Source organism: Antennarius striatus, chromosome 8 (assembly GCF_040054535.1).
Source record: "Antennarius striatus isolate MH-2024 chromosome 8, ASM4005453v1, whole genome shotgun sequence".
NCBI lineage: Eukaryota > Metazoa > Chordata > Actinopteri > Lophiiformes > Antennariidae > Antennarius > Antennarius striatus.
Window position 1 is genome coordinate 22,457,235 of NC_090783.1, and position 16,391 is coordinate 22,473,625.

Genomic DNA, 16,391 nt, shown 5'->3' on the forward strand with positions numbered 1-16,391 from the left:
GTTCCGTCAATACAACCAAGGAGAAGACGTTCTATAACACAACACTAAATCCACTTTCAAGAACAAATAATGAAACATGTAAATAGGCTGTATTCATCTATCTGGTCAAAAAGGGTTTTGATGTTTTATCATTAAGATAAGAGATGGACTAGTGGATGAGAGAATACATCTTCCTTAACATGATGCAGTCAGGGGCAGGATGGTACACGAGTGGTATTCGCCAGATGCTCCTTAATGAATGAATGAACGCCCATATGCTCAGCGATGGTTTGCGCTGACAGCAAACTCACACGCTCTATAAATCTGTGTGGATCATTAAAACTATTACAAAAACCATCTACAACCCAATCCGCAAACGTATGGCATCCCTACATCCCCCTGACGTCCTGTCCCTGTGTCGTTTGAACCATAAACTATTGTAACCACAGGTGAAGCACGCAGCGGCCTCACCCGGAAAGGGCTGGCGCGCGGCGCGGGGCGCCACGTGCCACTCGGGGTCACACCGGATTGGACAGTAGAGGCTCACGAGCGACGCAGGCGCGTGTCTGCCACACATGCCAATCGCGCGCCAATCAAGACACAACAGAGGCAAACTGAGCGGCGAGGGGACGAGACGAGCAGCGGAGCAGCGGAGCAGCGGAGGAGGAGGGAAAACAGCGCCTTACTCAACCTTCCGTCAAGGTAGGACCAGTTTAAGATGTTCTACACTCGTTTTGTTTAAACAACAATTTGTGACGTTGGTGTTTTTTGTTCAGTTAAACGCGCCTGTTGATGGTTTGACGGAATGCTTTCTTTTGTACGTTTCGAGTGCTTGGATATTTACGGCAATATATTGTCTCTGAAGTCTACATGGGAGGAAACTGACCGGAGCCTTTTGCGCTTTTTTTGTGTGTGAAAGTCACTTGTGGACGACTTTTACTTAAAGTACTTCCCTACTAAGTTGTTTTCCATGACGAGAGCGTTAATTAAACACCAATCTCCATGGACTGAATGATTTATTGACGGACTGCCTGGAACCGCTTCAGCACCGCGGACAGCGACTTGGTCAGGAGCCAAAGACTAAACGCGGACATAAACAGCTATCAGAGTACTTTATAAACCCCTGAGCAGGAATTACAAGGGTTTAACACTTTTAAATAATCTGAGAAATATGGATTTATTCCCAAATGTGCTGGAAGACGGTCGTCATCTAGCCTATTACTGCATGTTATTTATTTTCAAGATGTGTAAATTTACGCTTTCATGAAATTTTCGGCAGATTACCTTTGTTTTTTTATTTACTGAATCCACGTTTGTTTTCCAAAAGTTATCTAAAAAAAATACATCAATTTTAACCATTTAATTGCAATTTCAGCATCCCTTCAATGACAACAAATAGATTAACTTGGATTATAGTTGAATCACAAATGTAAACGGAGATCATGTGGGATTCAGAGATTTATTATTCTCTCAATGCAAAAAAAAAAAAAAAAAAGTTTGTATACAGGCTACATTCTTCCTCCTCACACCCTCTCCAGGTGAAAAAAATTCGTGTTGCAATCAAGCAGTAATCTGTTCTCCCTGTTACATCCATCTGTGATTTACAGATGGAAAAATGTCATTTTTGGGGCTGACCAGTTTTGGTTCAGTCTTTATATGAAATAATGTTTATCTGGTGATTTTTCAAAGTAACTGAAAAACATTAAAAGATTTTATGAAGAGTCAGCACCTGCTGCTGTTTGCTTTCACTGATACCGTCATTAAAATGCTGTAAACACATTGCTTTCAGCTCCATGCAGATGCTGGGTCTGAGTCTTTTCAAAAGCCACATTACTGATTCAAACCACACATTTAACCCTTGCTTGCATCTCTAATATGCAGCTTTACAGAATAGTCTTAATGGTCTTCTTTTCAAAGTGTCAGTGATCAACAAGCTATGCTGAAAAAAGCTTACCAACTTCCATGTGTCCTATCATTAAAATGATACAGTCTCCTTCCACTTTTACTTCATGTTTACCAACTTGTCACTCCAACTAACAAGAAAACACAAGTATAGGTCCTTGTTATTTGAAATATTTGCCATTATTCTTTAGTGAGAAACATGAAAATACATTATATATTTTAATTGCAGTTGACTGATTAGTATCACCACTGTACTGTTGTACTAACTGCAACTTGAAAAAAAGAGCTAATCAATGACCAACTAATGGCAGTCAGTTAATGAACAAAAAGAAATATTAGGTTTTGTTGGTAAAACAGATCATTCCTGTTGTTTATGTATAGGATGTTGGTTAAACAGACTTTTTTGATAGTGAGAAAGACTTCATGGCACTGCAAAGACTTCCTAATATACTACTGGTAGTGAATATTGTCATATTTCATTCCTTTAATCCATTTCTGACTTCATTTTTTATTAATTGTAGGTGAAGCATGCTGCACAAAACAACATTTTTAAGCACAGTAGATAAGCATTACTTTTAGCATTAACGGTTCTCTTGGCTGCACCTCAGTGGTTTCAGTGATCCACTATTTAGTTTCATTTAGATTGGTAAAACCATAATGTTCTGCACTGTATAACTTTACACAGACTTTGGTCATTGAAGACCTGTAATTTCACACTTTTTTTCTGGATGTGAACTCATAGCTTGATAGTAGAATAGAACTATTGGAGGCACAAAGAACAATGCAATTTATATGCCAGTATTGGTGATAAATAATTAAATATCTCAATAATGATTACAATGTAGCTCCTAATAGTAGTGTGTAAGTAATCCAGAGAAAACAATAAAGCCTGTAGATTATTAATTCATATTGCTGCTTTTACTGTAAATGTAATTGCTGTTTCAATGCTTCCAACACACCCCACTCCCTTTTATAGAGAAGTAGCATTTAACATTTTGAAGGTTAGATAATTCAATTCAGTAATTTTTGAACAGTCATATTGTTGTTAACATTTTTTCAAAAATGTTTTGGGGGGTGTTTTTACATTTATGTTTTTTTCCTCTTTTCCTCCCTGCTCCAACATGTGAAATGCATTACAAAAAGGAAGATTTGTTTTGGGATTCACTCATCAGTCCTTTCATGCTTGACTAACTCCGAGGCCTCTTCTGTGCCGTGTTGCTTGGCGACAGGGCCAAGTTGAGCACTTGTAAATAAGGGAGGTGCTCTCAGTAAAACCAAAACAGTGTGAAATGGATGTTGGTTTCACTGATGTGGGTCACTGTTTTCATGCCAGAGTCACTGAAGTGTCACTCCTTTTAGAGATCCAAGTGAGCAAAGCAGGATTGTTGGTCACTTGGACCACTGTTATCAAGTAAAAGTATATGAGATATATACTGTGTGTGTATATATATGTGTGTGTGTATATATGTATATATATATATATATATATATATATATATATATATATATATATATATATATGTGTGTGTGTGTGTGTGAAAAAGGCTTAAGCCTTAGTTTGCTCCTAAGATTTTGTAGAGACTGCCTGACATCGCCTTTTAGTACAGTTGCTAGCTTGCTAGCTATGGCTATTAATTTTCCAAAAGGTTTCTTTAACAGCAAGCCAGAGACCACAGATTTTAATGGAACTCAGTGTCTCAGTGAAAAAAATCACACGTTTTAACATAAACACATCAACACCTCTGGGACATATTCTCCTGACAATAGAGCATCTGGTACATGTCTATATCAATGTCATACAGCAAGGTGTCAAAGGAGGAGATACAAATTAGCCACCCAGTTTGTAGAGAAGTGGGAATAACACTCAAGAATTTCCACTTTGTACTCTTTCGTTGTCAACTCATACCGTCACCACCACTTCAGCTGTTGATGATGCTTTGCAAGTTGTCTGGTCTATAGCAGGGCTTTGGCATCTGTTCCTTTTTGGTCAGCACGCCGTCAAGTTCAGGCTGAGGCAGCGCCATAATTAGACCACTGAGAAATCATTTTAACTCCTTACTGGGGACTATTATATCATTGCGTCTTCTTCTTTTCCTTTTGGCTTTTCCCTTCAGGGGTCACCACAGTGAATCAATTGCCTCCATCTAACCCTGTTCTTTGCATCCTCTTCTCTCACACCAACTACCTTCATGTCCTCCCTCATTACATCCATAAACCTCCTCTTTGGTCTTCCTCTAGGCCTCCTGCCTGGTAGTTCAAAACTCAGCATCCTTCTACCAATATATTCACTATCTCTCCTCCAAACCATCTCAGTCTGGCCTCTCTGGCTTTGTCTCCAAAACCTCTAAATGTGCTGTCCCTCTGATGTACTCATTCCTGATCCTATCCTTCCTGTTAACTCCCAGAGAGAACCTCAGCATCTTCATCTGGGAGAGAAATAAGTGCTGGAATCAGACAAAATGGCAATTCCTAATATGTGCAGTGGAATGTGACAAACTTGTTCTTTACTACATTATTTCTATTTTTTATATTTCCATTCAGTACTTTATAAGCACATATTTTACTTTCTAATCCACTGCATTTGTGTGACACCTGAGTAACTCCAAAAAATAGTTAGAACATTATCCATTCATTCATTCATTCTGTAAAATGTAAATAAAAACAAAACACTTGTTTACAAATCTATTTCAAACTTTTCATATGCAGTGAAAGGAGGGGGATTTTGTACAGTATGCTGCATGACTAACTCTGCTAGAGCGCCTAGTTTTGGCCCTCCAGCGATACTGACCTTGCTGCTAGATGTGATGTGGCATTCCTCTCTTTTTGATAGGGATATGAAACTGCCCATGGAGGAAGGCCATGATCTTTGTGTGTTCTGTTTAGGAGTTGAACAGGCATTTGCAGCTCGGGATAACCCATGTCCATTCATGAGTTGTTTTATACGTCAGCCAGACAAAGAGAGAGACTGTGTTACATGTTTGGTAAGTAGCTGCCCCAACCTGCCCATTGGGTGCTACCATCTTCTTTTATAAAAAATGCTTAGATTTTTCAAATAATATATTACTTGTTTACTGAGCTATCAAGTGAGTAAACATAGTTCAGAGCTAATAAATTCCTGATATGCGATTATCACGTTTACCATCATTGTGAATGTGGTATTAGCACACACAACATGCACTCTCAGTGAGGTGTATTCTATTGTTTTAGTTTGCTTTTTTCAGCGTGAATGAGCCATACATGATAGTGCTCGATCTGTTATCAGACTATTAAGGTATCAGACTATTAAGGTATCATCATAGATAACAAGTATCGCACACCCGTCCTGTGCACCATTACCTCCTGTGGATCAGCCCATTGCAGAAAAAGACTGATAGATGCTGGATGCCCTGGTAACTATGGACTATAGGGTTACAAGTAATATACTGTGACATTCGATAGATATTAAGATGTGGGGGAGCTGATTTTAAAATTTGTTCAATAATAGCCCTTTTTGTTGAGGCTTATATTTAAATGTAATGAATATTGTAACATGTGCTAGGCACAGTTATGCAATAAGCTATTAATGGAAGACACACATCTTTATCAGTAAGTTGTTGCTTGAAGTCTAATGACTGATAATGATTGGCCCCTACTTACACACACACAGACACACACACACACACACGCACGCACGCACGCACACACACACACACACACACACACACACACACACACACACACACACACACTCATACAAATATATTTTCATTTCAACTTCAGAAATATCATTTTTGCTTCAAGGCGAACAAAGTGATATTGACATTGAACAAAACAATGAAATACTACATTAATAGAGGTGCATATACTGCCAGATCAAACATATATTTTGATGTTGTGTGTGTTGAGATTGAAGCAATAGCCCCCCAAGTTTATTAGTCTTTTTATGGAAGAAGTGAGGTGACTGACACAGTTTAGTCATACAAACGACATGGATGATAAATTTGTTTTCTATGGTGTCTGTTATTCCTGTATTAGTTGATTTGTCCTTTAAGGCTTACTATATAATCATAATCAGCACACATTACACATATCTGCCTGGTCTATTTCTTGGTATGTTAATTTTTCACTGCAAGCTTTTGGATGTTTTGCCATTTCTCTTCTCTATGGTACTAGGGCTTACAATTCTCCCACAATGCATGAACAGAACAAGACATTGATCCATGTTGAGAAATAAATGCTATGAATCTAATGAAAAGTTCAGATTCTTCTCACATTTCACTCAATCTTTCCAGTCCCCTGCTGGGGGCTCAATGTGGCAACCCACTGAAAATCATTATGTAAAATCAATTCCTTTCAATGTGTATTCCATGCCAAACAAGCCCCAGTGCTCCAGCTTCCGGCAACTGTGGCCTTCAGCTATTATATAAATGGATCTCTCTTTTTGTGGTGTGAGTGTGAACATTCATTTGCTGACACATATAGCGCATCATCTGCAGCAGTGCTTTAACATTACCACATTTAACACGGTTAATTACATTGTACGTTTAATATAGTCGATTTTCTATCCGATATTGGGTGGAATATTGCAGATGATATTGGAAATATAAATGAAAATCAATTGCCATTTCTCGTTTGGGAAGTATCAGTGGTCTGAATTATAATTCCGTTGGCTGGAGGCAATATGAGACCAGTCAAATGAAATACTTTACATAATGCTTTCTCAGACATGTCCCAGTAAGCCATTGGCCCTGCACAATGTGTTTATTCACATTCTAATGAGAAATTTGGAAGAGAGTTAGTCTTTCCCATATTTATTTCTCGGCACAGGAAGGGTTCTTGTTAAGGATATCTTTAATCATATCGTAATTTATTACTTCCCATTCATCCCCATCTCGTCTTTGACTGGAGTCATCTGCTGTTATTCAAATAGAGTCTTTATGTACAGTGCCAGCTGTGGAAACTCTCCTGAGATGGAACAATAAAGCAATGATACTTCATCTACCTCCCCAAAGATAACGCATAATTATTAAGTTATCTTTGTCTTGGTTAAGACTGTGAAAAATAACATCTATATATTTGAATGGTCTTTGTCCTCTGAAAGACATTAAATCTCCAAAAACTAAAAACTAACATGCATTATTGCCTTGTCTTTAATGCCAGTGGCCAGCAAAATTGAAATTTAAAGTTGAGCAACAATGTCAAATCACTTTTATTTTGTTTAACTACAGTAGAGAATGTCGCTGTAAATTTTCCACCATAGGACAATCTTGACACTCTCTAAACAAGGTCTGAAGAGGGCCATCTGTGTTTCATGTGATTCCTACAGTTTACTAAGGAAACAAATAAGAACCAGGTTTCCCAAAGCCACTGAATTCTCTGACTTGTGTTACAGTCTTAAAACCCATTTGTAGTCGTAATTCATTCTCATTTATCATCCATTACTCTTTTTTCTGAGTACCGACAAACATTCCCAAGAGATTTTAAAAAGTCTCGTGCCTTGTACAAGTAATCTACTATGAGAGATTTCGAAGATTGCCTACATGGTCAAGTGATATGATATATGGATATGTTTGGATCACTTCCACTTGATGATGACATACTTGTTTTGGATGGGTCAAGACTTTGCTTAAAGATGTAGTCCAAGATATTTTGTGAAATGGTTGTCAATATTTGGGTCCATCCATCACCAATTTTTTTTGTGTCTGCAGGGTTCTTTGCAAACTGTAAGTTGTAGCTTCACTGGACTTCACGCATTGGTCATATTTCCTATACCATCTTCTCAAAACGAGTCGAAGTTTATCAAAGGGGTGGAGGATGTGTCATATACTATTGTGTGTATCATACATAGATTTAGGGGATGTCAGGGAGACATGCTACGTTTAGATAACTCTGTATCATGTTTGAGGACATCATTGTTTCTGTTTTTGACAGTTTGATCTTGTAACAGGAAAATTTCAATGAACTAATTTTCCTTCTTCCATCTCTCCTTTCTGCTGGCAGAGGCTATGAGCCTATGTGGCAGGAAGGCGCTGACGTTGCTGAGCAGCGTATTCGCTGTTTGCGCACTTGGCCTGCTGGGGATTGCTGTAAGCACTGACTACTGGCTCTACCTGGAGGAGGGCGTCATCCTACCCCTCAACCAGAGCACAGAGATACGCATGTCTCTCCACTCGGGCCTCTGGAGAGTGTGCTTCTTGGCTGGTAAGTTAGCTTTTAACGTAAGTTGTAGTTTACCGACAGAGTGTTTACTCCTTCATCGAGGCAAGGTTAATCAGTCATAGGGTCTGATCACAGGAGTGTTGTGACCCATTGGCTAGTGACCAATTAGATTGTAATGAATGTAATATCCATCTAGTTTCTTGCTGACAAAACAACTGTCTCGTCTACGGGACAGTGGTGGGTATACCGCAGATGCATCGCCAACGCACATCACAGGGACACACATAGACAAAAAAAAGCACTCACACACACACACACACACACACACACACACACACACACACACACACACACACACACACACACACACACACACACACACACACACACACACACACACACACTGACATCTGTGGACAACTTGGAGTGATCAGTTCACCAAGTGGTGGTCAATGATGACCGATAATGGTATCAATAAGTTGTTGTTCTTGCTGGATGTGTACAGTAGGTGTCGAAACAATGATCTTTGCCTGCTGTAATATATCACACTCCATGATACGTTTTTTTTGGCCCTTTTAAAAATGTTGCCTGAAAATGTTTTAATAACTCTATAGTTAGAATAAATTAATGAATTCATCAACTGATTAATTTGTTATTAATTTATTTTTATTGTTGAATTATCCCATAAACCTGTATACCATTAATGGTCTACCCTGTTCTCCTTCATGGTTAACCCTTCAGTCACAAACATATGGGCAGTTCAGTCTGGATTGAGTAACAGATATTTCCTGCATGTAGAAGGCCATTGCTACGGTATAAACGCACTAATGGTTTAGTGTTTTTAGGGGCAATCGAGTGGCCTTATTGCCTGCTTAACTGTTCTGTTTGACCCAGAAACGATTACTACATGCAATTACTGCAATCACAGCATGTTGTTAGACTGGAGTAAGTGGTGCTTTGGCTGAAAGTTGGTTTGAGTTTGTCAGGCGTTTGGCTCTTTGTGTTTAGTTACATCATAAGCTCCAAGCACCAAACTGCTCCCATATTAGACTGAAAGGCTTGTAGCTTTATATGCTACTTAGAATTATGGACATGACAATGTACATAAGTTGAAATCATCTTGTTATTTCTTTATTATAATTTAATTTTAATTCTTATAAATGAAAGACTTTCTTTTCTTTCATCCTTTCTCTATGGATAACGGTTTACACACAGTTAGGCTGATTTCCTGCAGGTATATTTATATAAGAGAAAAATCTGCTATGTTCCACAAGCTCCCTAAATATTTCCTCTAATAATTTAACTAAAGCAAATATAACTTCACCAAACCCACAGACATACAGTATCAATCACATTATGTGGTAGTGCCTTTGGAAACTTGAGATGTAACAACGGTAATTATCATACACGTACACCCTCTACCAAATAAGGATAGATTGTTAACCTTCCTAAGTCATTATAAAACATAACACAGTCAGATGAAAAAAACGAACAGAAATGTAGCTCAGAGAAGGTGATGTAGCTCAGTGGTAGAGCGCATGCTTTGCATCTATGCTGCTCCAGGTTCAATTCCAAGCATCTGCATTCCTTCGGGGGTCACTGTGCCGGATAAATGTAGAGGGTTGTGGCAGGAAGGGCATGTGGCGTAAAAAAAGACACTTTGCCACATAAATATGAGCGTTCATCTTAATTGGAAAAAAGATGACACGCTGTACTGACCCCTAGCAGGACAAGCCAAAAGGTAGTCAGAGGAACAAAACAGAACTCATCAAGACCATCGTGGTTTATCCACTCCGCACTATAAGGTACACTGGACTATAAAACACACCCTCAATGAATGGCCTATTCCAAATTTCTTTTCATATACAATGCTCACTAGATTATAAGGCACACTGCTGGTTTTTGAGAAAATTAAAGGCTTTTAGGTGTGTCTTATAGTGCGGAAAATACTGTACATGAGATGAAAGCACAGAAAGGACACCTCTATGTTGGATTATAAACACAGTATTGTATTTAGACTAAATATAATCATCACACATAACAGGACTTGTTAACAGGAATAACAAGGCATTGTAAAGGGGGAATCATCAGCATCGCAAGCACATTAACTCTGCTGTGTGATTGCTGTGTAGTTACTTTCACTGCCAGATGGGGGAGACAGTCGTTCTGCAGTGCCTGTTTTATTTTAGGTTGTGTCACAGAAGCTGTGTCTGCTGAGGTCATCAGCCACCCAGAAAGCTGTCATGGCATCACCTGATCCAATTAACAAAACTTTATGTTCTTTTATGATTGCTGCAAACAAGATTTTTTTAAATGAGGTGAATAATTTATTATAGAAATCAGCAAAAACACAAACTCTAAAAGCATTATCTGAGAAATTGCCAAACTCTTTATTTAAACACACAATTTATGACCATCCAAAACACTATAAAATAGCTCAATATGCAATTGTTAATGCAATGTAAACATACAGCGTAGTAATTTACACAATTTTCATATATTTCCTTATGTATAATGTTATCACTTTATCCAACACTTCATAGTGTGTTGGGTTAGCAAAGTGTTGATTCAGATAACACTTGTAAGTGTGTTTTTCTGTTACTGCGTTTTAGTGCCAGACTTTCTACTGTGTGTGTCAAAGTAATAATAGGGAAGAGCTAAACTCGAAAGCTGGGTGTTCCTGTTCACATAAAAACAGCAGTAATCCTGTACAATATGAAACCTGCTTATTTGCAACCCCTTTTTTAAAGTGTTGTTAACTTAGAACAAATGAAATGAACAGAAACCACAAACATTGCTTGTTCCTGCACATGAAATTCAATCCTGTCCAGTTGTTTAGAGCTTGAAACTTGTGATAATGTGTTATCAGGATAGGTATTAGACTACAATGTATTTATTCATTCTGATATTATAAAGTATGTGCTTCTGGTTGACACAGTGGGTTACTTAAAAGTTTAATCAACTATACATATTTTTTTCCTATACTTTGTTCCAGGGGATGAGAAAGGAAGATGTTTCACCATAGAGTATGTGATGCCAACTAACGTCCAGATGACCTCTGAGTCAACTGTTAGCGTCCTGAGTAAGTAACTTTTTACATTTCAATATATTTTTCACAATGGTTTAGTTTTAGCCCTAAATGACAGTTTTAAACATGTCGTGAAGAATTAAAGTGATGGCTGTAGACACAGCGACTGGGACGAATAATGGGGTAATAGTAGTAAATTATTGGGTAAAAATTGCTTCAGCAATTGTATGACAACATAAGGATACAACATTACATTCTTATGATGAGCAGAAGAAACTGGGAGAAGGAACTTGGTTTCAGCACACTTTCAGTAAATGGAATTCTGATTTCCAGCTCACGTATTCAAATGAGCAAAACCGTCTTTGTTGAAGGTGAAAGTGCGACAGCGGTTAAGAGCCTTTTTATTCTTCATGCACAGATTCTCTTCATATTGTCACAAGCAGCTTTCCTATCTATCTGAAGTCCAAAAATATTGTATGATGTCCAAGAAGTAAGACGTAGTAGGACGATAGTAAAATAGTGGATCATCTGTGTCTCACAATCTATATCGGAGAGTGTAATTTAAAAAAAAAAACCCTCCTTTTTCAAATCAGTTATTTTGATGATTGCAAAAAGGCAAAACCTTTCACAACTAATGACTAATGTTAAAACCAAAAGAAACAACAACAACAAAAAAATGTCACACTATGTTTTAGAACTCCGACAAAAGATGATGACAGTCTTAAAGAGAGAGAGACATGAGAAAAAAGTGTCAGACCAGAGAACTGCTGTGGTAATATAGAGGTGACAATATGACAGAAAAGTGCATGGAGGGTTATGTGCGAGGACATGACTCCCTGGCATCATAGCACCATGGGCAGGAAGGATTTACATATACAGTGATATAAAGAAATAATTGTCCTGTATATACAGAAATAGCAGCTCATATTCATTCAGCGTGAAAAGTTCAGAGGACCTGTCAAATCCCATGAGGCTGCCTGACCTTAATGGGCTCATTCATGTAGTCTTCCTCTACATTATCGTGTAGCTTGGGAATCGACACTTTTAGTACCGTTACTGCATCTGCCTTTTGTTCATTTTTTTCACAACCAATGCTTTTCATGAATGTCAATCAAAATTCTTGTTTTCATCAAAACCTTTGAGAAACATGCAGAAAGCTATTAATTCAAGTGGATCAGCAGCATAAATACTGAGACACCTGCGTGGCAGTCATTCAACAGAACCACTAGTCCATTTATTATCATTTAGTTACTACAATAGACCTATGAAATGCTGATCAGTTGCAGAGCAGAGTGCTGCTGCTGCTGCTGCTTTAGGGGACAAAAGCTTGTATGCTTCAGATATTTGGAAATGGAAGCAAAATAGGGTTGCAGGAGTAGTAGCAATCGTACAATGAGCAAATGTCAAAATCATTGAAAGCCCAGGTTTATACTTCAGGTTTTCTTATGTTCTTCCAGAGATGATCCGCTCAGCCACACCCTTCCCTCTGGTCAGCCTCTTCTTCATGTTCATTGGTTTTGTACTCAGCAACATCGGACACATACGACCGCATCGCACCATCCTGGCCTTCGTTTCTGGAATCTTCTTCATCCTGTCAGGTACTTTTGGTTTGGTTTGTACTATAAATAATGAAAATGCATGTCAATGTTCTCTTCTTTAAACTGAAAGCATTGGAGTTAAATTTTCTGTTTGTTTCTGTCTGTTTATCTGTCTCTCTCTCACACACACTGTCTGCCTCCCTCAGGTCTCTCTCTAGTAGTCGGTCTGGTGTTGTACATTTCCAACATCAACGATGAGATGTTGAACAGAACCAAAACCAATGAGGCCTACTTCAGCTACAAGTATGGCTGGTCATTCGCCTTTGCTGCCATCTCCTTCCTGCTGACTGAGGTAACTTGTAGGGGGTTTGTATGCATCTATCAAAATAAGCCTTGACCAAAATCTGAATTAGAACTAAAACTACAATTTTTTTTTTCTAATTCTGATTTGTTCTGATTTACAAATCAGTCTTTTTTTATTTACTTTATTTTTTTTACTTCTTGAAAGTGTCCCATAATTTGAGGGTGTCGGATGATGAAACAGCTAACATAACTGAGACATAATTAAAATGAATGAGGTACTTGAGTAAATGTACTTAATTACAGGGTTGTATAGATTACTAGTAAAAAGTACTGTGTCTCCTGTCATGCTTTGTTAAAGCACGAATACATTATTTATCTCTTCACCTCTATTGCTTCACAGACAGCTGGTGTCATGTCGGTGTACCTGTTCATGAAGCGCTACACGGCGGAGGAGATGTACCGGCCCCATCAGGGCTTTTATCGGCCCCGCCTCAGCAACTGCTCTGATTACTCCGGCCAGTTCCTCCATCCAGATGCCTGGGCTGGTCGTGGTCGCAGTCCGTCCTCTATCTCCTCTGAAGCATCCCTCCAGATGAACTCCTCCAACTACCCGGCTCTCCTCAAGTGTCCTGAATACGAACAAATGTCCTCCTCACCTTGCTGAGGCAGAGGATGAGTGGTACTGTTAACACTGCTGTTTTGATCTGACTGGATTTTTGTCATACCATTATCCAATAATTTGATATTATCCAGTGTAAATCACTGCCTTCTTGACTATGACCTGATTCTGCCATATTTCCGCTGATTCGTTCTAAATTACCTACTTTGAGTAAAACTTGAAGTTGAAAGAGTTTACTTTGTCATTTAACTCATCTTGTTTTAGTGAAAAGATGAGACAAAGATGACAAACTGATCAAGGGTCAGGTCATCTGAAAGGAGTCAGTAGTGGTAGTACGATGCGGACGCTGAAGAAACACAGAAATAAGAAATATGCTATCTTCCAGAAAGCGTAGAGTAATCAGTGAAATCACCAAGGGCAATCTTTTTAAAAAGTAGAGCAACTTAAACGATGAAATATCACACCGATTTTATCTGAACAGAAGTGCTTGAACTGTGCAGCCATATTATTTTAGATCTATGAAGTTGATTGTGGGTCATCTCTCCTACGCAAACGCGTTACACAAAACAGCTGCACAAGTGTGTTTCACACACAAAGAGATACTTTTTATCATCTCACACGAGTGATTTCATATGCATGCACACACACACACACACACACACCAACATACGTGGCGCACACACACACTCGCACACATCAACATTTTGTGAGGTCACAAGCTAGAATGCAGTTTGAACTTCTCCATGTTCCATGAACCACCTGTTGAATGTGAATTTCAACCATTATTAATATATATACTGTATATTACTGTATTATACATTTCATCTGAAGTTGAATTGTTCTTCCACCATGTGTGAATGTCCATGTGATGACTTATAAACTACTCGAACATTCATTTAACACCCTTACGTTTTTTGCAGTGGAGTTCTTCTTTCATAGGAAGGGTTGACTGCTACATTTTTATTGTCAAGGCTGCTGACCTTTTTTCTTTTCATTTGTCTGTTTTAGCAGGTTAAATGTTGACACCAAAGCAAAGGTTTGTATCAGACTACTAGTCTAGATTATATGGGATCTGTTCTGTAAAATAATGGTCATGTAAACCTTGAGTATATTATAGTATATACTTGTAAAGTGAACATAAAACAAAAATTATCTTTGTTAGCCCAAATATGCCAATATTGGTGTACGTAATATATATATAGATATGATATACAGTACATGGCTGCTTTCAGCAGAACAGATTAACTTTTTACAGTGTTTGGGAAGCAGATTCCAGTAGCCAGTATCTTGGTGACAGACAAATATATGGAGCCAAATGTTTTGGGACACTAAGCAGTACATGGGTCAAAACAAGTTGTTTTAGAGTGATGAAATGTTATTTTTTGCATAAGAAGATGACAAAGGGGAGAATTTGAAGTCTGTATAATCACGTGTTAATGTGAGCGAATCTGATGGTATAAAGAGCCATTAAGAATGTGCAATACGGTGAAGGAAATACTGCAGTCATTTTAGCAAAGAGTAACATACCTCTTTAGAGATGTATTAAGATGTATAATTGATATTTTTCTAATCTACGCCACAATATTCTTAGATATTTCACGTAAAAATATATACAATCCTTCATGTGCCCAGGAAGAAGTTCTATTCATGTTAAGTGACTTACGGTACAGTATTGAATATATACATTTCAAACAGCATTAAGTGTGAGTGAACATATTTGTGAGGAACATGTGTCTTGTGCAATACTTTTCTCTTTCTTTGGTATACAATTAAATTTATAGTCAATGTCAGTATTTAATGTTGCATGGCACGAGTAGTTATTCTAAATGGCATTCAACGTTTTATCGTTGGATCATATTATTCCACCTGCAGTATGAAAACAGACGTAAAACGAATAAATACCAAGAACTAAGATGAGTTGCTCCAGTATTGTTTATGTACGTAGACCAGCTGTATTTTGTTCATATTGCTGTAAATATGTTTGTTGTGTTGCTTGGTAGCTTCATCTGCAGGATATGTGATAGCTGCTTTACCTCCTGCATCACACTGAGGATTGAGGTTTTTGTATACTATATACTGTACATACGTTTCATGATGATGTCACTGTCAGACATTACCTGTCAATATCTGTATTTTTAAAATCATTCATTTTAATGATGTTAAATGTGTAATTAAATGTCTATGCCCAAATAAAGTTGAATGGAATTTGATAAATATTTGTTTCCTCTGTTTTTGCCTTGGTCACTGGCATATCCGTATTTATTATTCATTCATTATTCCCCTTGTGTGTATGTGTATGTTTGTGAAAATTGTTTTCCCAAGGAGTATAAATAAAGTGCGTTTCTTCTTCTGATATCAAAGTTTATCATTTCTTGAGACATTTTATGTCACTTGTTATAATTTGGTATGTTATAACTAATTTGTTGCACTGAAAATAGATTGAAAATGCATTTTTTGCAACAATGTTATTGTGTAACAATGTCAGCCTACATTCAAACACATTATCAAGGAGAAACTTATTGTCTAGATTGAAACTAAAGAATTTAAACTATTGTTTGGATTTTTGAAAATCACATTCATGGAATCCATTCGTTGTTCTTGAAGAGGAGAAAACCAAAATCATCTCGTCTTCATCGCAACGACTTTCCGCCTTATGGGTCACAGGTGTTGCTGGAACCTGGCACAACTTGCTGTCGGCAATAGGCGGGGTACACACGGGGTATACACGGACATGAGAAGAAAATACAAACTTTGCAGATAAAGGAATTGAACCTGGAACCTTGTTGTTGTGAGGCAAGAAGGTTCCAGTGCAGTGGTTAGCGCTGCCGCCTCACAACACGGCGGACTCGAGTTCGAGTCCTGCTCTGTGCGGAGTTCGCATGCT

At 38.1% G+C, this 16,391-nt stretch overlaps 1 protein-coding gene across 1 annotated transcript; it reads left to right on the forward strand.

Moving 5' to 3' along the window:
• The first annotated feature begins 600 nt into the window (after nt 1-600).
• LOC137600230 (voltage-dependent calcium channel gamma-5 subunit) lies at nt 601-14,258 on the forward strand. The gene is made up of 6 exons (XM_068321741.1): nt 601-681; nt 7,861-8,061; nt 11,015-11,101; nt 12,505-12,645; nt 12,792-12,937; nt 13,289-14,258. Exons 2-6 carry the CDS (start codon nt 7,866-7,868, stop codon nt 13,550-13,552), a joined length of 834 nt encoding a protein of 277 aa, XP_068177842.1. The 5' UTR covers nt 601-681; nt 7,861-7,865; the 3' UTR covers nt 13,553-14,258.
• The last annotated feature ends 2,133 nt before the right edge of the window (nt 14,259-16,391 follow it).